At 50.1% G+C, this 23,246-nt stretch overlaps 1 protein-coding gene across 1 annotated transcript in view; it reads right to left on the bottom strand.

Annotated features, from left to right (window-relative positions):
• The window catches only part of CNGA3 (cyclic nucleotide gated channel subunit alpha 3), a 34,216-nt gene extending 11,192 nt beyond the window's left edge, over positions 1-23,024 (bottom strand). The window contains exons 1-5 of the mRNA XM_075562559.1: positions 22,924-23,024; positions 12,610-12,723; positions 8,806-8,976; positions 6,191-6,237; positions 3,731-3,746 (exon numbers count right to left, since the gene is read on the bottom strand). Of these exons, the coding sequence (XP_075418674.1) occupies positions 3,731-3,746; positions 6,191-6,237; positions 8,806-8,976; positions 12,610-12,723; positions 22,924-23,024 (449 nt within the window). The remainder of the gene's footprint in view (positions 1-3,730; positions 3,747-6,190; positions 6,238-8,805; positions 8,977-12,609; positions 12,724-22,923) is intronic.
• Positions 23,025-23,246: the final 222 nt, after the last annotated feature.

Below are 23,246 nucleotides of genomic sequence, written 5' to 3'. Positions count from 1 at the left end.
GAAGGCCTAGTGATTGGAAGAGAGCATTGTCAGAGATGGTGCCAGAGGAGGGACTCCGTGGGTTGGAAGACACTTGAAATATGACTGAGGCAGGAGCTGCTTTCTCAAAGCAGAGTCAAACATGGCGACGAGAATGGAGTCAAGCCTTTGGGACCTTCATTTGCTAACGAGGCACAACTCAGAATGAGAAGAAACTGCAAACCTCAACTAATAATCAGAACTTGGAATGTATGACGTATGAATCTAGGAAAATTGGAAGTCATCAAAAATGAAATGGAACACATAACGATCAGGATCCTAGGCATTAGTGAGCTGAAATGGACTAGTTGGGCCATTTTGATTCAAACAATCTATGCTGGGAATGACACAGTCAAGAGGAGTGGCATTACAGCCATCATCAAAAGGGACAGCTCAAGGTCTCTCCTGAAGTCCAGTGCTGTCTGTGACAGGATGATATCTATCTATCAAGGACATCCAAATCACTACAGCTACTGTTCAAATTTATGCACCAGCCATGAAAGCTCGTGATGAAGAAATTGAAGCATTCTGCCAATGTCTTCAGTCTGAAGTTGATCAAAAAAGCAATCACGATGCACTGATAACTATTGGTGATTGGAATGCAAAAACTGGAAACAAAAAGGAAGGCACAGCTGCCGGAAAATATGGCCTTGAGGACAGCACCGAAGCTGGAGGTGGTGTGTTGGAATTTTCTTTTTTTAAAAAATCATTATATTGGGGGCTCATACAACTCTTATCACAATCCATCCATCTATCCATTGTGCGAAGCACATTTGTACATTCGTTGCCCTCATCATTCTCAAAACATTTGCTTTCCACTTAAGCCCTTGGTATAAGCTCCTCATTTTCCTCCCTTCCTCCCCGTCCCCATCCCCGCCATGATAGAATTTTCTAAGGCCAACGACTTCTTCATGACAAACACCTTTTTCAATAAACAAAAGGCGTCTGTCTATACAAGTGGAGTTCTTGAGATGGAATACACGAAAATCCAATGGACTGCATCTGGGTGATGAGAAGATGGAGAAGCTCAGTATCAGCAGCTTGCACAAGGCCAGGCATGACTGTGGAACAGGCCATCAGTTGCTCATATGCAAGTTCAGGTTGAAGCTGAGGAGAGGTAAAATAAGCCCATGGGAACAAAGATAGAACCTTGAATCTATCCCACCTGAATTTTGAGAACACCACAACAACAGATTTGATGCATTGGACACGAATGACAGAAGACACAAAGAGCTGTGGGATGACATCAAGAACATTACACACAAAGAAAGCAAAAGGTCATTAAAAAGACAGGGAAGAAAGAAAAGATCAAAGTGGATGTCAGAAGAGACTCTGAAACTTGCTCTTCATCAGAGGAGCTAAGGCAATTGGAAGAAATGATGATGTCAAAGAACTGAACAGAAGTTTTCAAAGGGCCGCTTGAGAATACAAAAAAAATATTATTATGAAATGCACAGAGTCACAGAGTTAGAAAACCAAAAAGGAAGAATGCACTCAGCATATCTGAAACTGAAAGAACTAAAGAAAATGTCAAGCTTGGAGTTGCAATATTGAAAGGTTCTATGGACAGAATACTGAATGATGCAGAAAGTGTCAAAAGAAGATGGAGAGAATACTGTCATTGAACCAAAAAGGACTAGTTGCCATTCAAGAAGCAGCATATGCCCAAGAGCCAATGGTGCTGAAGGAAGAAGTCCCAGCTGCCCTAAAAGCATTTGCAAAAACAAGGCTCCAGGAATTGATAGACTACTAACTGAAAATGTTTCAAATGAAGCTCCGGAAGCACGCATCGTCTGATGTTAAGAAATCTGAACGACTTGGACAACTGCCTGGAAGAGATCCACATCTACATCCATTTCAAAGACAGGTGGCCAACGGGTTAAGCGAATGATAGAACAACATGATTAATATCAGATGCAAGTAAAATTTTGCTGAGGATCACCCAACAACAGTTGTAGCAGTACATTGACAAGGAGCTGCCAGAAATTCAGGCCATATTTGAAAGAGGATGTGCAACAAGGAATATCATTGCTTATGTCAGATAGATCTTGGCCGAAAGCAGAGAACTCCAGAAAGATGTTTACTTGTGTTTCACTGACTATGCACACGGATTCAACTGTGTGGATCACAACAAACGATGGAAAGCCCTGAGAAGAAGGGGAACTCCAGAACTCTTAATTGTGCGCATTTGGAACACTGCATATAGATCAAGAGGCAGTTGCATGACCAGAACAAGGGAACAAACATGTGTCAGTGTTATAGCCTCTCATCAGACTTCCTCAATCTGTATACTGAACAAATAATCCAAGAGGCTGGATAATATGAAGGAGAATGGGGTAGGAGGATTTGAGGAAGGCTAATTAACAAGTGGAGATATGCAAACGACACAGCCTTGCTTGCTTGCTGAAAGTAAGGAGGACTTGAAGCACTGGTTGATAAAGATCAAAGAGTGCCTCCTTCAGTATGGATTATAGCATCCTGAGAAGAGGAGAAAAGATTGAAGTTGTCAAGGATTTCCTCCTGCTTGGATCCACAATACATCTCATGCAAGCAACATTCAAGAGCTCGACTGATGTGTGGCATTGGGTAAATCTGCTGCACAAGACATCTTTAAAGTGCTGTAAAGGAAGGATGCTGCTTTGAGGACTAAGGTGTGCCTGACCCGAGCTCTGGTGTTTTCCATCATCTCATATGTGTGTAAGTTAGATGTTGAATAAGGAAGACTGAAGAAGGACCAATGCATTGAAACGACAGCACTAGCAAAGAAATGTGAAAGTACCATGGACTGCCAAGAGAACAGACGAATCTGTGTTGGAAGAAGTTCAGAAGTACAGCCGGACTGCTCCTTAGAAGTGAGGATGGCAAGACTTTTGACATGTCCTTCAGACCTATTATCAGGTGAGCCCGTTCCCGGAGAAGGACATCATGCTTGCTAAAGTATAGCGGCACTAAAAAGGAGGAAGGGCCCGGATAAGGTAGATCGACGTATTGGCTGCAGTAATGGGCTCAGACCTTCCCATCGTGAGGGTGGTGCGGGGCCCAGAGAGGTTTGCTCTGTTGTACACAGGGTTGCTATGAGTGAACCTCACTTGACGGCACCTAAGAACAACAACCACAAAAGGACGTTTTCAGGACTGGCAGCTGCGCGTGGACACATCTGCAGAGCACACAGATTGTTTGTACGGATATCTTCCATCAAGTCTGCACAGGCTCGTGAACGTAGCTGCATTCACCTTCCCAAACTCGGGCAGCTTGCCTGTCTGCCTGTTATGTCTCTTCTTCTGGATAATAGTTCGCTCTTTCTGTCATTGCAGGATTGTGTATGTCACAGTGTTTACCTTTATTGTAACTCGTGTGCACCTCCCAGTGTCTCCTCGACTTTGACCACATTGTGCGAATCTCTCCCTTATTGTATATTGTCTCTCCCTTCACCCAAGTTATGTTAGTTGCTGTTGGCTTGGCTCGGGCTCATGGCACCTTGAATAGAAGGCAACACTGCTCCGTCCTGCACCATCAGTGGTAGGGATATGTTTGAGTTCATTGATGCATCTATTGTGCTGATCCATCTCATTGAGCCCCACCCCCTTGTTTCCCCTTGGACATCCTACCCAGCCAATATTCATGGAACCCTTATTTGCTCCCATCAAGAGCGGCAGTCTCGGAGCCTGCACAGGGTTGCTATGGGCTTGACTGGACTGGATGGGAGCGGGACGTTTGGAGCTCTTTCCCTATGTTAGTTCATTTTGTCACCACACGGCCCTCCGAGGGGGCTTCGGAATGAAAAGACCATCAACTGTTTGAAGCCCCCTGTTAAGGTTGAGCGCTCTAGCAACCCCCATTTTACAGGCCGGGAAACTGATGCCTGAACAAGGTTAGTAACTTGCCCAAGGACAGAAAGCTCTGCAGGGCTGAGCTGGGATGCACATGCTCCTCACCGGCCCATGGCAGGCATACAGTCCAGGAGTCCACCGTGGGATTCCCTTGTCACATGAACTGTGCTTGGCGTGTGTGTGTGTGTGTGTGTGTGTGTGCATGCCTGCGTGTGGTGTTCTTTAGTTTCTGAGTATTTTTGCATGAAGTATATATGTTAAAAAGGAAATGGGAATATAAAATAAAAAGTATTAAATAAGAGCAAGGGCAGTCACCAAGCCTTCAACTTCTGTTCTCTTCTCCCATGATACCTGAAGCCCCCTTTTTCTCCCACAGAGGACACTTTAACAAGATGCTACCAGAAGAGGGTGCTGTTCGCAAACTTATCAGACTCAATTGCAGCCTATTCAGGAACCCAGGTGAGACTCCTCTCTCTACCTGCGGAGGTGTAAGAACTCAATGACAAACAGGTGCGTCCCTGAGGAACCCCGACAATATTGATTTCAACTGGGAATTGTCTGTTCAGGGAGGAGGAAATTATACATGACCCACCGGATCAAGCAAAAGGGAAGAAAAATGGTAGAAGAATGGCCAGATGTTGGCGGAGAATTTTTGCCCATATCTTCTGGGCCCAGATGGCTTCTTTTGAGGACAGTCTCCAATTTGTCCCTGGGTCCCTGCCTATAGTGTGCACTCATAACAGAGGAAAGCGGTATAGAAAGACTATTGAGAGTGTTGCTGCCATCACCCTTCTCCAGCCTCCCCACTGCCTGATGGATTCAGTGACCCCCCACCACCTCCCCACCCCACAGCTATGAGTCCCCAATATAATATACATTCTAACCTCTGTGTCTTGATGGATAAAGCCGTATGGGAATGTGTCGCCCTTGTTCTGTTAATGAGGCAATATCAGTAGCTTGAGTCAGTCTTTTTGTTTCTTTTTACTTTGTGTTGCGAGTTAGGCAAAGGTTTACAGAACAGGTCATGATTTTTATATTCAACAACTCATCAGACGTCTCCGGGTCAGACCTTATTTCCCTCACTTTTACCCATCTCCCTCTTGCTGGATACTGCCTTCCCTTTCATTCCAAGTCAACACGCATCTGCTATTTACTTCCCCATTCCCATCTCATCCCTGACCTCAGTTTCTGTTAGTGTGAAAGCCTTGAAAAATGGTTTTCAACAGCAGTGCCATGCAGTGTTTGTCTTTTTGTGATTGATTAATCTTGAGTCAATCTCTTTTGAAATATAAAACAGATTAACTTCAGGCTTGTGTAGTGTAGTGGGTTATGAGTTAAGCTGCTAACGGTAGGGTCAGCAGTTCAAAACCACCAGCTGCTCTTTGAGAAAGATGAGGCTTTCTGCTCCCACAGGGGTAGTTCTACTTTGTGCTATAGGGTCGCTATTAGGTCGAATCGACTCAATAACAGGGAGTTGAGCAAGAAGAGATGGTAGAAGAAAGAGCCAAGCCACATGAAGGTCCTCCAAGTGAAGAATCACAGTCTCTCTCTCTCTCTTTTTCCTCTCTCTTTCTCCTCTCTCTCTCTTCTCTCTCTCTCCGCTCTCTCTCTTCTCTCTCCTCTCCTCTCCTCTCCTCTCCTCTCCTCTCCTCTCCTCTCCTCTCCTCTCCTCTCCTCTCCTCTCTCTCTCTCTCTCTCTCTCTCTCTCTCTCTCTCTCTCTCTCTCTCTCTCTCTCTCCCTGGGCTCTTGGGTGAGGCTTGCCAAGGTCATTCACCAAACTAGTCTAGCCAGCTCAGCGTCTGCCAATTGAAAGTAATTACAGCAGTTCACCATGCCAAGAGCAATTCTTCTCTTTCCACTGCCTTGATTCCACCCTCAGAATGGAGCTGAGTTGTCCTTAATGATAGAGCGTTTCCCTGATGCACAGGAGCTTGGAGTTTAGGGGGAAATATGCATTCTCATCACAGTGGAGGACACACAGGGCTCTATCAAGGAAGTCCAATCTGCCCGTTTAAAGATCCACACGTGCAGGATGCTAAAGCACGAAGTCTTTCTCCAATCCACTCCCTTTCGCTGTGCAGACCAGAGGAATGGGAGCGCAGAGTTAAAATGACTGGCCCAAAGCCACACAGCCCAGCCACTGTCCCCCGTGTATCCACAGGGCTGGGTTTCCAACGAGAGAAATGGGATTCTGGACTGACCTACTGGTGTCTGGGGAGAGTGGGAAGCTGGGGCACTTAGGGAGGAGACTAAGCTTCTATAGGTAGGGCTGAGCCCTTGGGGCTGGGACTGGGGCAGGTGAGCTGGGCTCTACTCCTAAGTGCAGGTGCTCACGCCTCACCGGAGTTGTTGCAGCTGTTAGCACTGTTTCTGGCCAGGGGCCAGCCACTGCGGGAGGCAGAGAGAACAGAGCACTGGGGAGTCTGAACTCACAGCAGTAGAAGCGTCTGCTCATTTGTGGTCCCTGTGCACCCACTTTAGACTGGAGCCAGTGGCCAGGGAGATTTGATTGACTCCCAAGGGGCATCTCTGCAAGGTCCACCATCTCCCCTGGTGTCATGTTGAAAGCCACTGTCTGCCCGGCTCAAGTCTCTCTCTCACCATCTGAGATGAGGCTAGAGTGGGAGTTCATTCTGATGATCTGAAAATCCCTGGGGAAATCCACCCCCACTCCCATGATATGTTGGGGGAGTGGGAGCCCAGCTCCGTTGAGCTCAGGGGTACGGTTTGCCGAATTTGTGCTCTCCAGACTCCACAGGACGAGACCTTCGCAGAAGGCTCAACATTTCACCAGGGACCCAGGCCTCGGCAGATATTTTGCAGATTGGACTTGGCTTCAAACCCCCCCCACCACCACCCAACTCTTTGCCCAAAGATCTTCCTGGTGGACCAGCTGTCATCCTGCACTGTTGCATTGCATCGACCCCCCAGAAACTTCCAGAAAGCTCCTGGGCGTTGGCTACATCTCTGAGCCCTACTCTGAGGTGGTTCTGGCTCCATTCTCTGTTCATGCTGTCATTCTTGAACGTGAGCGTGGCATCTACTATTCATCTACATTAGCATAAGGTTGTAGGGAAGGTCATTTGATGGAGCCAAGGAACCCTTTGCTTGCCAGCAGGGACCTGAACTCCTTGGGCTCTGGAAAGTGCTGGAAGTCTGCTAGGAACCCCTTTTTCCTATTCTTCTCTCCCTCCATGCCCCTTTCCTGCTGTCTGCCATCCCTTGGTCCTTCTGTCACATCAGGAAGTGGGATGTGGCCTTACTCACAGGCTGGGACACTGGCTCTGGGGCTCTGGGCAGGTCCTGTGTGCATCCTGGCCAGCACTGACAGCTGGCCCTGCAGGCCCTCCCAGGTCTCCATCCCACAGCCCAGGACGCCAGGAGGGTGTGCAGCCCAAGCTCAAGTGGAAACACACCCCTCCCAGGTCTCCATCCCACAGTCCAGGATGCCAAGAGGGTGTGCAGCTCAAGCTCAAGTGGACACACACCCCGAGCAGGTCTCGGGCCTCTCCAGGGGCCGTCTTGGCTGTTCTCTCATACCTCTCCCCAGCGAAGAAGCTCCTAAGCCATGGGGTCACTGCCAAGACATTTCTCTGAACCCTCGTATTTTATCTTAAGCATGTGTGCACATGATGTGTACTACATAACATAATATAATCCCTCCGCCACCAAACTGCCCCCTGCCCCCCTCCCCATACAGTAACAGAAGAAACTGCAGCTCCTGGGAGATCCATCTTGTTTCCCTGTAAGCCCATGGCCTTCCACTCCGGGCAGTGGGTGGGCACTGGTGTGCCCCGTTGAAGAGCCCCCAACCGGGTCCTTTCTCCTTTGATACAGAATCAATGGCATGTTCTCTAAGCAATTACCCAGGGACCTCTGTTCTGCGGAAACCAGGTGCTTTCCACCTTTACAGCTGCTGGAGCTTGGCTCAAGCAAGAGGGACAGCGCCAAAGGAGATTTTTTCAGCCTCTCTTTTTCTGTTCCCAAAAGCAGTTCCAGGCCAGAGTCAACCTGTTTGTAGTCGGCGGTGCTCACTGTTTTAGCTTCCCTCCTCTCAGGACTGCCCCTGGTGTCCTAAAGAGACCCTGCTCAGGGACAATCAACTCAATCCATGGACTAGACTCCCTAGACTACTCACCAGGGGGACTCCTCAAGAACAAGCAAGCAGGGGAGCCAGCAACTGTGTATATGCATGTGTGTATGCATGTACAGTATGTGTGTGCATGTGAGTGTGTATATGTGTGCAGGGGACCTCTGTCCAGCAGGTGCCAGGTTCCTGCAGGTGTTTGTGCCCGACAGCACCCACACCAGTCTTTCTCCACATAGGGCAGTAGGCATACCAGAGGCCATTCGGCAGCTGCTGTTCGTCAGGCTCCCTAACAAAGAACCCTTTCTCTGTGCCCTCGATCCCTCACCTACTGAACCTCACATACCCTTTTAATGGATTGGGGACAGATTCTTCCCCTTAATAGATCAGACCAACCTGCAGGTCACTTTCCAGGGAAATGCACGGGCAGTGATGCGTAAAAGTGTAGGTAGCATGCAGGTGCCCCTGAAGCCTGTGGTATGGAAAACCCATTTTGAACCAGGTGAGTCACAGGGAGAGTGTCCTATGATGGAGAAACATTGGGTTCTCCATCCCCAAACGTGCTTCTCAGAACAGCGATTCCTTGTGGGATGCGAACAGCCACGTAGGAAGGGTCAAGGAGGTTGGGCACGCTGGTGGAAGACTTCTCGCCTGCAGGGCTTCTTGGCAACCAGGCGCAGAGGGCAGGGCGAGCGTGTCCCTGCCTGTAGCCCTTCTCCAAGGGATCTGTCATGAGGCTCATGAAGAGGGGCTCATGAGGATGGTGGTCCAGTCCCTCCTCCCCCTACCCCATTGCCTGGGGAACTGGACGTGGACGTGTACATGCCCCATTTCCCATGGGTACCTCCTTCTCCGCTCTGGTTTCTTACCTGCTCTCTCTGCCCGGCGGCTCCTCGCTGGACGGGGCATTGCTTTCCCGGCTGGTTACCTCCTTGAGCTCGGCTCCCTGGAAACGGTCCAGGAAAGAGTCTGGCGTCTGGTCCTCATGATGCAAGTGCCTGGCTGCCCATGCGTGCAGCGAGATGATCAGTCGGGACAGCCTGGGAGGGGGACAAGCGTTAAGAGTAAGGAGAAGAGAACCCTCTTCTCCAGGAGCCGGGCAGAAGCAGAGGTGACCAGACCAGCAGGCGTGGGGACTGGGAGCCCCGTGGGACTCCACTGTGCAGTGGGACCAAGGGTGCCAGAGGAGAACTGTGCTTGGAAGGTGATCTCCTGAACTCTCCAACTTTGCAGCTAACAGCCCAGGTCCGTAACTGGCTGTCGAGGAAAAGGGAAAAGGGGATGCAGGGTGGCTTATTCTTTACTCTGTCTACCACCTTTCACACACACGCACACGCACACACACACACACACACACACTACCCCACTGCCATCCAAGTGGGGCCCTCTGGTGGCATAGTGGTTACACGTTGGGCTGTGATCCACCAGGCGAGCAGTTAGAAAGCACCAGGAGTCCTCTTCGGAGAGAGGTGGGGTTTTCTAATCCCAGTAACAGTCACAGAAACGGACAGGGGGCAGTTCTGCCCTGTCCTACAGGGGCATTGTGCCAGTCTGGGTACATTAGAGAAACAAATCCACAAACTCATATGCATAAGAGAGTTTTATATAAAGGTTAAGTGTACATTAAGAAAGCATCCCAACCCAGTGCTGCCCAAGCCCACAAGTCCAACATTAGCCCTTATGTTCAACAACAATCCACAAAGTCTTCCTCCATCTCACAAATCACACACAATGATGTCGACTGCAGGAAGAAAGCCGACTCAGTGAATGTGTAAGCATCTCAGGTCTGGCAGGGGTCTCCACACAGCTGCTCCAACACCCAGGGCTGCATCAGGGTAGCTCCATGTGGCTTCTCGGGGATGTCTTGCAGGAAGTGAGCCTTGAAAGCTGAAGCAGGGAACTGCTAAGGCAGCTGCACCCTGGTGTGACCATCACAAAGCAAGAGACCCGAGAACTAGAAAGGCGAGGCTCACCAAGCCATTTATCTCTCTGTCCTTCAATTAACCCCACATGTGTTTATCGGTCAGGTTGGCACAATAAACTTTAACCATATCAGTCATTATGAGTTGGCATTAACTCCATGGCAGTGAGTGCGTGCTATCCAATTGACTCTGACTCGGAGCGCCCCTGTGGGACAGAGCAGACCTGCTCCCAAGGGTTTCAGAGTCTGTGCATCTTCACAGGATTAGACAGCCTCCTCTTCTTCCATGGATCGGCTGGTGGGTTTGACCTACTGACCTTGTGGTTAGCAGCCCAATGCTTAACCTGCAGTGCTACCAGGGTTCCCCAATACATGAAGGGGGAGCAGTTTTATTCTGGCCTTTTTCCTTTGACTAGCAGGAGTCCACCAAAGGCACGGGCCTTCTAATGGGGATCAGTCTACTTTTCTAGTCGTCTTCCTTTTGGCCAATGTAGAGCTCGTTATGATGATGGGTAAGCATCATAACTGTAAAAAAGGGGGGAGGGAAATTAGAAATGACCCCATATTTTCTGATGATGATCAAATGTAGAGCAAAATCTAAAGAAACAAATACCTAGAATCACCTTAGAGTCTTCACTCCATCTTAGTAATGCTGTCTCACCCAAGAGGAGCCCTGGGGGGCAGGGTGCTTAGGGGCTCGGCTGTGGTCCACAGAACAGCAGTGTGAAACCACCAGCCAGCCCTGGGGAGAAAGACCGGGCCTTCTACTCCTGTAAACAGTTACAGTCTCATAAACGCACAGGGACAGTTCTCCTCTGTCCCACAGGGTCGCTGTGAGTCAGCGTATGACAGCTTGGCAGTGAGGATCTCAGACAAGCTCTCGTTTTCTCCACAGGTTTGTGTAGAAGATTCTTTGAAACTTGTTCTGAACCCCTCCATGGGACCTTGTCAAGTCCAGGTAGTCCAAATCCTGAACTCTCTTGAGCTTTCGAAGGAGACACCTTCTACCATGCCCTGCCTCCTGTCTCTCCATCTCTGCCGGAGAGGAAAGGAGAGATGCAGGTCCGAGCAGTCTGGAATCAGGTCACGCACTGGCAGGTCCCTGAACCTTATCACACTCTTGTGACCCTTGCCTAGGGGAAGAATCCCCTGTACAGTGATGCTTCTAGCTGCTACTGTCGACATAGTTTGAGATTTTCCCAGCCCAAAGGTCCCTGGATGACACAAATAATGTGTGCTTGACACAAGTAATTTGTGTTTCGAGGGCTCCTGGCTAAAGACAGGCCTGTCTATCTGCTTCTGTGAAGGATGCAGCTAAGAACGCTATAGAGCAGTTCTGCTGTGTAGCACACGGGGTTGCCATGAGTTCGACACAAATATTGCCCATGACATCGAACAAGAACCAGAGCCCAACCCAACCCTTCTTCTCTGGACATGCCTCCCTCACCCACATCCTCCATCTGCCAAAGGGAGGGAACCAAGTTCAAACTCCTCCCTCTAATCTTAACCCACGGGGACCAGGTGGACTTCTGACCCACAGAGAGGCCGTCCATTGGCTGGCCGGCAACTAAGCACCCAAGATTCTGAGCTAAGAGCTTCCAGATGGGGGTGGGGGTCTCAACTCCAAGATGAGACAATGAAGGCCACTTTCAGTCCGTGCCTGAGGACGCAAGAACAGAAACCACAGATTTCGGAGAGAAGGAAACAGAGAGACAAGCAGACAGGCGGACAAGGACCACGGACCTGCTGAGAAGCGAGAAGGAGAAGACAGTTCCCTGCGTTGTGGGCCCCACGGCCAGGAGACAGCCTTGCCTTTAGCTTACATCATCTCATGGCCCTCCCCTAGCCCGGTGTTCTCTTCCTGGCAACCAAGGAGCCTCAAGACAGTATTTTATTAGTAAAAAATATATACTGGAAGCCAATTAGATAACTAGCTTTTCAAAAACAAACAAACAAACAAACAAACAAACTCCCAAATGAGCTCACTGCCAGCAAGCTGATGCTGACCTTGCAGTCAGCAGCCCACCACGCCACCTAGGGCCCCTCCTGGCTGGACTGGGAGCAGTTCAATGAGGTAATGGCAGGTTTAGCAATCTCTACCACGGGGGCAAAGGGAAGGAGCATCGAGCCGACGTAGAAGATTGGGGCGGAAGGAAGTAACGAGGCAGCGTGCCTGCGCGCCTGCCTCTCTCAGAGCTGGGCCCTGGCACAGCCCTGGCGGCAGCCCGAGGGGCAGGCGTACTCTCGCGTTTCCTGGAAGGCTCTGCCAACAGCAGAATGACCTCCTGAAAGAGGCGCGAGTACTGGAGGTGGGGTGCAGAGGCATTCACAAGGGCGACGAGCTTCCTAGCCTAGGTCAGCCTGCCCAATGCTTTTTCAGGGGAGCCAGCCTGTGAGTAGTCTGGACACATACCTGAGACATGTGTTAGCCACCCAGTGCCCTTCTGCCGCTGGAGGTAGACCACCTTCTTCAGTAAACTTCCCCCCACCCCTGAATTCTTCAGCATGAAGGACGGCAATATCATTTTCAGACATAAGAACATTGATGATTAAAGCTGGTGGTCCCCCCCACCCCCCTAGATGTCCCTGGGCTCCAGAAGAAAACCCAAGTCCGGGATCAATTCCTAACTGTTCTTTTCCTATCCCTGTCTTTACCCCCCTCCCCACCCACTGCTGTTTCCTGAGGGGTGATGTCTGCCTTCTTTGGTCACAGTTTCCCCTGCGTGGGGAGAGGGCTGGGACTGGCAGTTACCTGGCAGGCCTCTGGCTGGTGAAGGAGCTTCTCCGGGACTCAGCCAGTCCTCTGGTCTCCATGGCGGCTGCTTGCTGGGGTGCGGACGAGGGCTCCTCACAGCCCGAGAGGGTCCTAGGAAACCAGACAGGCAGCGAGCTCAATTGATTTCAAGCTCATCCGACTCGGGACGCAGTTGGGAATGAGATGGCCAGATGCTCGGCTTAATGAGGAAAGCGCTGCCCCTGGTCCTTGGTGCATGGGCTCCGCACTGCCGCGCCATCTCATGCAAGCCCAGCTCTTGGGGCAAGATGGCCTTGCTGGGGAGGACCATGTTTTAGAGAAAGCTTTACTGGGGAAGGCAGCTCACAGGTGACAAGTCTAGAGGTCCATCAGTGAATGCTGCGTGGTCCTCATTGGAGGAAGTGGGGCGGGGGTGCCCAGGGTCTGCCGTCTCCAGCCCGAGCAGCTGTTGAGTCCAGATTGGGGGTTCTAGTTGAAGCACACCTGGCTAACCAAAATCCTGTCTCCTAAGCCGGCTTGAGGGCCCTGGGCGGTGCATACAGTTCATACATTGGCTGGGAACCCAAAGGTTGCCTGTTCCAGTCCATTCAGAGGTGCCTCAGAAGAAAGATCTGGCAAAGTACCACTTCTGAAAAAACAGCCCTTGGAAACCCTAAGGGGTAATGTTCTACTCTGGACACACTTCCGTTGGGATGGATTTGGTGAAGAGGAGCCCTGGGCGCATGCGCAAGGTGGGCAGTTCAAATGCACCACTCGCTTCTCCTTGGGAGGAAAAATGAGGCTTTCTGCTCCCATGAAGGTCTATAGCCGCAGAAATCCAGTGAGGCAGTTCTGCTCTGACACGCGCATCAGAATGGGCTCCACAGTAGCTGGCTGGTGAAAGCTACCCTCTTGCTGAGGCCTTGCGAGGGCTGCCCCTCCCGCTCTGCGCCCGCCCCAGTCACACTGCTCCCTGATTGATGTGCTTGTCTGTCAGCGAGCTTGGGCACACGTGGTTGACAAGAGAGCCCAGAAGATTGCTCCCTGGGCAGTTTTGTAGACTGTTTTTCAAAGGACGATCTACTTCCACTGTGCCCTCTGACCAAACCCTTGTCATGCCCCCCCCCCCCCCCCCCGGTCCTGCGGTGGTGAACTTGGGCGGTGACCTCATGGGGGGGCGATCCCCAGGAGGGTCGTAGGCCAGTAGGCGATAGAACCAGAGAGCTCTGCTTACAGAACCTTCCTCCCCAGGGCTGTGTTGAAGCGGGGCGCGGTCTGTGGTGCACGGCGAGGAACATGACCCAAACGTTGGGGAATATTGTTCTTTCTTGTAAATCCCTCTAGGGCTGGAGTTCTAATGGGCAGATTAAAGCCATCCAGGCATTGGTCTTTGGGGATTTGCAATTTCATTCTCTGAGTCTGGAGGCGCCAAGGCAAGACAGATTAATTCCCCCACCTGACTGCCTCCAACCTAATCAGCCTTCTTAATTAGGGGTTAGGCAGGAGGCAAGAATCCATGTCAGAGAGAGGCTCCGTCATGCTGTGGAGAAGGATCAATAAGAAGTCACAGTACCGAATCCTCGGGCTGGAGGAAACATGGAGAATCAGCTGATCAGTATCCTCCCTTCTACCATCTTCCTGCCAATGCCTCTTGCTGGCTGGCCCTGTCTCCCCAAAGACTAGATATATTTGCATTAAATGAACCCAGCTCACAGCCATCCCAGTGACCCTCTTAGGACAAAGTGGGTTGTCCCCTCTGGGTTTCTGAGGCTGTACATCTTTCGAGAAGCAGGCAGGCTCATTTTTTCTCCCAAGGAGAGGCAGGCGTGAACCACCAACCTTGTGGTTAGCAGGACAACGCATACCCCACCTAAGCGCCAGAGCACCTCCGCACTTGCATGAGTCACAAAGAAATCACTGCCTACGGCATCTGAAGACAAAACCCACCTGGGTTACAAACACTGGTCTGCTAGTGGAGGCGACCAGACCTGCCAGGTATTGCTGACATCATCCAGAGGAGGCAGCAGAGGGAGGCAGCTACCGGGGTTCAACTCTTGCCTCCAGCACCTACTAGCTAGCTGAACTCTGGGCTGGTCACTTGTCCTTTCCGAGCTTCAGTTTCCTAATCCTCAGCAGAGAAATACAGGACAAGGAAAAGGTGGTTTCATACTGATGTGAATCCCCCAGCCGAGAAAGGCGTACTTGGCCATGAAGAAAAATCGGACCGTTAACGGCAAGGTCAGCAGTTCCAACCCACCATCCACTACCAGGAGGAAGATGGGTTTTTCTGCTCCTATACAGATTTACAGACTCGGAAACCCACGGGGCCAATTCTACTGTGTGCTATAGAGTGACTGTAAGTTGGGATTGACTTGATGGCAGGGAGTCTGGGCTTTGGGCTTTGTGACATACTTCCCAGGGACCCAAGAAGCTCTTAGGTTCTCAGTGCACTTGTTTTTAAATGCTTGAAAGTCTGCCCTTACAATGTTTACTTCTAGAGGCCTGCCCTTGTTAAAGAGCATAGTGGTTACACCTTGGTCTGCTAAGCATAAGGGCATCAGTTCAAAACCACAGCTGCCCTGTGGGAGAAAGATGGGGCTTTCTACTCCCATAAAGAGTGACACTGTTGGAAACCCACAGGGGCAGTTCTACCCTCTCCTATGGAGTTGCCATGCGTTGGAATCGACTCTATGACAAGGAGGTGTTTTTTGGTTTTGTTTTTTGTTTTACCCTTGTTAAATGCCTGGGATTTTCCTGCCCTTCCCCTAGTCCCTGGTAACCTGGGTTCTCCCAGCCCCTGGTAACCATTGTCTTGATGGATTTGCCTATAAATGGGATCATATAATATGTACCCCTTTGTGTCTGACTTAACATAATATTTTTAGGTTCATCAGAATGTTACTTCTCTTTATAGCTGGACAATAGTCCTTTGAACATACAGACACATCTTGTTGATCAGTCGCTGCTCTTGGGCACAGTGCGTCAGTGCACAGTGATGTATGAGGAGGCTTCAAAAAGGTCATGGGAAAATGGGATGAAACGATAAGGGAACTTTTCCATGACTTTTTTGTATACAATGGGCGGGGGGGATTTTATCTTATTTTTAAATTTTCTTTTAGTGGTTTGGGCGAACACTTATCAAGAAAATTAGTTTTTCATTCAATAATTTGTATACATTCTGGCTTATGCCACCAGCTGCAATCCCCCACAATGTGACAACACTCTTCCTACTTTCTCCCTGTGTCCCCCATTTCCATGCAGTCTTCTTTCTTGCTCCTTCCTGCCGTCTGAGCTGTATTTGGGGCAATCGCTGTCCATTTGGCCTCTTATGATGGATTTCTCTGGGGAGTGCAGTCCTTCACATTATAGAGCTGCCTACTGTTTGACGGGTCGCCAGGCATGGGCTTGGTTCCAAGTTTGAAGGGTGTCTCAGGACCATAGTCTTGGAGCTCCCACCAGTCTCCATCAGACCAGGGGATCTGGCCTTTTATTTTCCTTTTATGATTTTGAGTTTTGTTCCCCATTTTCCTCCCACTCTGTCAAGGCCCTTCCATTCTAGTCCTGATCAGAATACACAGCAGGGGTAGCTGGGCACCATCTAGTTCTTCTGGTGTCAGGGTCATGAAGGTTGAGGTTCGCAAGGGCTAACTGCTTCCCTATGCTCAGTATTTAGATTCCTTCACCCTTCCTTGCTCCAGTTGGGGAGAAAACAATAGTTGCCCCTTAAATGATCCCTTGCAGGCTATTAAGATTGCCTGGAGATATTTTCCAGAGCGAACTCAGTCAGTTACTGCTCAGAGAAGCTGAGGTTCACCCAGCAGATGAAAAGGGACGGGGAAACAGGGAGGAAGTGCATGCCTTAGAGGCCATGGAGAGCCCTCGAGGGGAAGAAAATGCTGGGAAAAAGAGGAGGCTTACTAATGAATGCAAGAATGGATAGCGCGGCCCGACCAAGGGAGGAGAAAGTGGGACCAAGTCTTGTGCTGCCTCCAGCTGAGGTGGCTGGAGCAGGGACTTGACCGGGTCCTCCTTGTTGTAGATTGAGCTTCTGCTGTGATGCTTGAAGCCATGGTTGGTCTGAGGTCGAATGCCATCACCTTGCAGGGTCCCTCCCCATCTTCCCAAGGCCTTCCAATCCAGGGCTAATCTTCCAGCACCGCGCTGAGTAACATTCTGTTGCTGACTCGGGACTTTCATTGGCTGTGCTTTGGAAGTCGGCCCCACGCCTTTCTTCTGCAAGCTCGACTGAAACCCATCTGCCAGGGGTGACCCTGTTGGTATTTGCAACACTGGTGGCATAGCTTCCAGAATCACAGCAACCTGCAAGCCACTCAGTGTGACAGACGGACAGATACGTGGTGGCGGCTGGACTTCATAGTCTCTGGAACCTGCAGTTTGGGTCAGAACAACCCTGAAGCTTCCATCCCTTTTTTAGGTAACGAGTCTTCAAAGGAAGAAACCAACCTGGACTTGACCGTTAACAACACAAGAACAAGTGCAACCAGCCCACCCCAGTGAATGACCGCACCGTCAGGCGGGGCAATTTCCACCTGGTAACATGTATTTGTAAAGAGGAATTAGTGTCAGAAAAATATTTATAAATTATCAAGAGTTCGTGAGGGAGGGAAGAGTGGGGGAGGAGGCAAATGAGCTGATACCAAGGGCTCAAGTAGAAAGCAAATGTTTTGAAAATGATGATGGCAACAAATGCACAAATGTGCTTGACACAATGGATGGATGGGTGGATTGTGATAAGAGCTGTAAGGGCCCCCAATAAAATGATTTTAAAAAAAAGAGGAATTAGTGTCAGTGAGCTGGTAGCTTCATGTGTCATGGGGAGATGCAGAGGTTCTCCTGAGAACTGGAACTGGAAATTAATTTTGCACTCTGTGGAGCTTCTGCTGTCTTCTCCTCCAGTAAGTACAGAGGCAAGCCAATAAACAAGGGTCCTCTTAGCACAAGGGTGGAAATAGGATGCCTTATTGTCATGTCTGTTCATCTTCTCAAGCCCCAAGGAGTTTAAATGATTGTCACCCTTGCCACTGGCTACCTGTGACCAGGGAACTGAATTCAATGCAGTTTAGCCAGTCTCAGGGTAGCAGGCCAAAACAAACAAACAAACAAAAACCCAGCGGCTTTCTTCGGTGATAATTGCTTTGTGTCCTGCTCAGGAGGCAGCTCAAAGGAGGCCTCTCTTCTCTAGGCCACAAACCCGTGCCCCAGAAGCTCACTCAAAATAGCTACACCAGGAGATTAAGCTGGGATTTGGGGGTGCCCTCGGTCCTCGCTGCAATTCTCTGTAGGGAATTCTTAAGTCCTCCTCTAGGCACTGTCATCAAAACCATACCAGGAGGCTCTTAAATCAAGTCAGTTAAACCAGACTAAGGAGAAAAGAAGCGCTCGAGATGTTTCTGTTTGTTTCTGGTATTTTCGGGTCCTAATCTTATTATTATTCAAATGAATGGCTTTATTCTTCTTTCTCCCAGGAATCCACCCAAGAACATGATCTGCGTAATTTAAAAAAGATAAACAAGAAACAGCCTTGAATTTGGTGAACAATATGGGAGCAGGGAAGGCCCAGGGGACAGAACAGGTAGCTCTTTCCTCTTGGTCTATAACTCAGCACAGACACACACACACACACACACGTACGCACACACACCATACATCACACACACACCACATGCACACATACGCACGCACACACATGCACAGAGAACTTCCCAACATAAGTTTCTTGATATCGTGCAGGATAAAGAGAAGAAGAATATTAAGTACACATATTCTCTATGATTTCTTCTGGAAGCTTCCTGAAAGGACTGGAATTTGAAGAGACCCGTTTTGTGGTGTACCCAAACACCATGGGTTCCCCCTAAAACCGTGTTCGGAAACTTTACAAATGGCCTGCACTCTAGGGCTTCGTTCAAGTCAACCTTCCGTGGATATCTGCTCGTGGACGGATCGAGGCTGGGCAGCTTGGGAAGGCAGGGGAGGGACCCGGCCCATCCTCCAGGCCTCGACGCCCAGCTCTCACACAGGTTCTCACTCTCTGCAGGTTCCAAGAAACAGGTTCTGGAAGCCTCTCTCTGAACCCAGCCCTGCGTTGATGGGGAAAGCCCCATCTCTGTCTTGTGAAGGCAGCGGCCTCTCTCCTTCTTGCTCCCGCACTGTCTGTAGGGCTGCCACGGATTCTGCGTCATTCTGTCCACACGTCAACAGTGGGATGCGGCCCAAGTGGGAATTCATAAGAGCCGATCAAGAGTCAGGGCGAGGAAATGGGACTTTTGGACAGGCAGGAAACGGCTAGGTCCAAATGGCAGGCCTGCTGTGCCTCTGGTGTCTGAGGAGGGGAGAAACGCTCCAGCCGGGGAGAGCAGAGAAAGCCCACCCGGTGGGGAAGTCACTTCCAATAGCAACAGTGCGTGTTTAATGAGCGTGTCCTACTGTGCCAAGGGGCCGGCATGCACCACCTGTTTGAGATCGCCCCCACCCGGGAGGTCAGCTTGACTCACTGTGAACGGGAGGAAGCCGAGGCATACTGGGGTCCAGCACCTTCCCACAGCTGCCAGGTGGCCAAGCCCGTGTTGCTGACGCCAAACCTGTGCCACTGACCACCATGCTGGTCCCTGAAAGGTGGGGAATGGGAGTGGGAGGGCATTCTCTGGCCCACAAGACAGCAGAGGCGAGGTTTCTCATTCACTGCCATACACTCAGCACCAATTCACGGCAACTCCGTTCTAGCCAGGCCTTGCAGGGCATCTCTCAGAAGCCAGCGCCCCTCTAGCAGGCGAGAGTGTGGCTTAGGGCAATGGCAGCTCACTTTGCGGGGTCCCCTCTCCAGAGGCTTTGGAAGCCCACGGAACAGCCCCCACATCAGGCTGTGCTGCGTGGCCCCCGGCGCAGGCAGGTGCAGGACAGTCCGGGGTGCAGGCAAGCAGGCACTCTGGGCAGGAGCTCAGCCTTCTCCTCGGGGCTGTCTCACATCCTTCCTGTTTCTTAAGACACCCCTAGGTGTAGTGGCTCCCCTACTGCCGAAGACAGACAAGGCTTTCTAGTCCCGTCAGAAGTCATTGCGAGTCAGATTCAAAGGGGTCTTACGAAGTTAGAGGTGGGAAAGAAACCCGAATGCATACGAAGATTTTAATGACAGGTGACTATCGTAGTAAGCATTGCTACTTTCCTCTTAAAATCAAGTCTCATGCCTTAAACTATAGCACTGACTCTCCAGTGGTTCGACACAGGGCCTTGGCAGGCGGCTTATTAGAAAGGGTGCTTTCAATATTCCTCACCCGCACCACGAGTCCATCAGAAGCCTCTGGAAAGATACCGACCCCCCTGGGGCCCAGCTCCAAGTTGAAATGGACGAAGGGTCTCTAAGCCGCATGGGTCTTTGCTTTCCTCCAGAAGGCAGGATACACATATTGCTTAACTCCTCGGTCACGGACACTCAATCGCTCTTGGAAATTCCTGTCCATCACTGGGAGAACGAATTCTCTGTGTCGGCTTGGCTAGGTTAGGATTCCCAGATCTCTCGTTACTGGTCTATCACGTTAAGTAGCTCCATGAACTGAATGTCATCACGTCCGATGTTATCAACCTGGCTGTGAAAGAGGGCTTGCCTCGTGGGGGTGGCCTTCCCAGGCTACAAGTAGATATTTGGGCAGAACCCGCGCTTTCAGTTCTCCAGTCTTCCTGCCGCTGACCGATGCATGCTGGGACGCATGCCCGCAGAGGTCTACGGAGCCTGCTGATTTGGGACTTACTAACGTCCAGCACTGTGTGAGCCAATTCCTTGAGGTAACAATCCTCTCTCTCTTTCTGCTGTTGCTGCCAGGCACCATGGAGTCAGCTCCCACTCACAGCGACCCTGTAACAACAGAAGGAAGCACAACCCGCCTCACATCTGTAGGAGGTTTGTGCACAGCCATGCAGCCACTGTGGCGATCCAGCTTATCGAAGGTCTTCCTGCTGCTTTCCAAAGCACGCTGTCCTTCTGCAGGGCCTGGTCTCTCCTGACAACATGTCCCGAGTACATGAGACAAAATCTTGCCAACCTTGCTGCGAAGGGACATTCTGACTCTACTTCTTCCAAGACAGGGTTGTTGATACTTCTTCCAAGACAGTCTGTGGCAGTTATATCATCTATTGTCAAGTTGAGGAAGAGGTGGAGTCTAGCCTGTCAATCAGGTTGCAGCTTGATGACCTCATTTGGAGGCATGAAAACTCACTGGAGGCCAGACACATTCGCTCTGCTTTGTCTTCCTGCTGACAAGCCACATGGAGCTATGCTGATGGAGCCAGAGTCCTGGAGCTCAGGAGCCGTGTGAAGACCCACACTAAGGCTGAGATGCTTCCACCACCACTGGATCCACAGAAAGTTACACCCACTGGCCTGTGACCTTCCTGCATTCAGCAGCATTATATGACTGCGTGAGTCTAAAGGGGAATTTATGGACTAGTATCGACATATGGGGCAATAATCAGATTTATACACTTGTTCTGGCCTGTGCTGAGATGTTTTCTTAATGTACAATTGCTCTTTGATATAAAATTCTCTCTTACACACATATGGGTGTCTCTGGGTTTGTTCCTCTAGTCAACCCGGACTACCCCACAGTCCATGGTACTTTCGATAGTCTTCGCCAGCACCATAATTCAAGTGCATCCATTCTTCTTTGGTTTTCCTTATTCAATGTCCCCCTTTGATGAGGTGATTGAAAATGTCATGGCTTGGGTCAGACTTGGGCTACCTAGTCCTCAAAGTAACATCCATGCTGTCCCACACTTTGAAGAGGTCTTGCGCAACAGATTGACCCAATGCAATGCACCGTTTGATGCTGTGACTGCTGCCGCCACAAGCAATGACTGTGGGGGCCAAGCAAGACAAAATTCTTGACAACATCAGTTTTTTTCTCCATTTATCATGATGCTACCTATGGGTCCAGTGGAGAAGATTTTGTTTTCTTTACATTGGGCTGTAATTCATACTGAAGGCTGCAATTCTCAATCTCTCTCTCTCTAACACACGCACACACACACACACACACACACACACACATGCATGCTTCACGGATTCTGTTTCTCTGGAGAATCCCAAGACAATCACGATCAGCAGAGTTTTCTGAGAACCGTGACAGAGAAAGGACAGATGTGCATATGGGACCAAGTGGCACATACATAAGTGAGTGGCAAGCGATGCTGGAGGAGGGACCGTGTGCTGGGCTTGTGCACTCTGAAGAGCTGTCATTGCATTTTTAAATTTTTGATCACCAGATAATATACAAAGTCTTACAGGAGGGACAAGTGTTCAGGACTATATGTTTAAGATAAAAATAGCATGAATATTGAACATATAATTACTCAAGGTTTAACAAAATCATCTCCTTGAGAATTTGAAGATAGAAAATTGTAAGTCCATTTGCCCCAAACAGGTATTCACCCATGTCATCATGATGATGCTAGGAGACTCGGAGAGAATCCCCTTCCATTCTGGAGCTGAAACCGAGGTATGGAGAGCTTGATACGTGGCCTTCCCCAGGTCGACTGAGCTAGAAACAGGACTAGAAGTAGAACCCTAGAGCTCAAGAGTTCCTTATGACCACCTATGTCAGGATGCCTTTGACAGTGTCCATGGCTTCACTGGGGACACACAACCTACTCCCTACAGGCCCATGTATAGCATGTCCCAGGCTTGGCCTGTCTTATGGTCTTCCCCTGGGAAGTGAGGAGGAAGGGCATGTGGTTAATATAGTACCCCTAGTACCCAGGACCAGAAGCCCTGGTGGGGTTGTGGGTTAGGTGTTGGGCTACTAACCACAAGGTTGGCAGTTCAAACCCACCAGCCACTCTATGGGAGAAAGATGAGTCTGTGTTACCATAAAGCTCTCCAGTCTTGGAAGTCCTATGCAGCATCACTCATGAGTTGCAATCAACCCGATTGATGACAATGGCTTAGTGTTGCTGCTTCTTTGTTTTTAGTGCCCGGGACAGTGGCTGGTACTCAGAAGCCGTGAATGCAATCATTGCTTGCTGTACACATGCAAAAAGGGTGTCACGGTGCGGGGAGGTTTTAACAAGAGCTTCGTTTGCTGCACTTGAGGATTTATTTTCTTGCCTTCTAGAAGCCAGGCAGCTCTCTGTTCTCATTCTCCACACCTCTACAATGGGAGCGGGGGTTCTGCTTTATTGGAGTGTGTGTGCATGAAGTGAGGTGGACAGTGAAACCCAACAGCATGCTGGGAACACCCCCTCGGCCCCAAATTGTGGTTTCTCTGGTGCCCGGATCAGCCATGGAATCAGCTGTCTTGGTGTCAAATGTCAGGATCATCTTACCGGCTGAGGCCATTTTCAACACGATCCAGATCACCTTCTGCGCTGCTTACCGCCAGGCGGGCCTGGGAGGGGTGGGAGCATCGGGTGTTGATCTTGGCCATCTTGGTTTGTCACATCTGGTCCTGAGGAGGCTGCTAAAACAAACACAGAGCAGACACAGTCTCAGGGTGGAGAAGTAAATGCAGAGCCAGCTCATTGTGTGGTTGTGTTTGCAAATGAGTTGATTTTGGCTCACATGATTGTGTTAGTCTGGGTACTTCAGAGGAACAAATCCACAGAAACTCACGTATAAGAGAGTTTTATATAAAGAGTAAGTGCACATC

The sequence above is a fragment of the Tenrec ecaudatus genome, chromosome 11 (genome assembly GCF_050624435.1).
Source record: "Tenrec ecaudatus isolate mTenEca1 chromosome 11, mTenEca1.hap1, whole genome shotgun sequence".
Classification (NCBI taxonomy): Eukaryota; Metazoa; Chordata; class Mammalia; order Afrosoricida; family Tenrecidae; genus Tenrec; species Tenrec ecaudatus.
The sequence above is the reverse complement of the archived record's forward strand: the minus strand, read 5'-3'. Positions and strand labels throughout refer to the sequence as shown.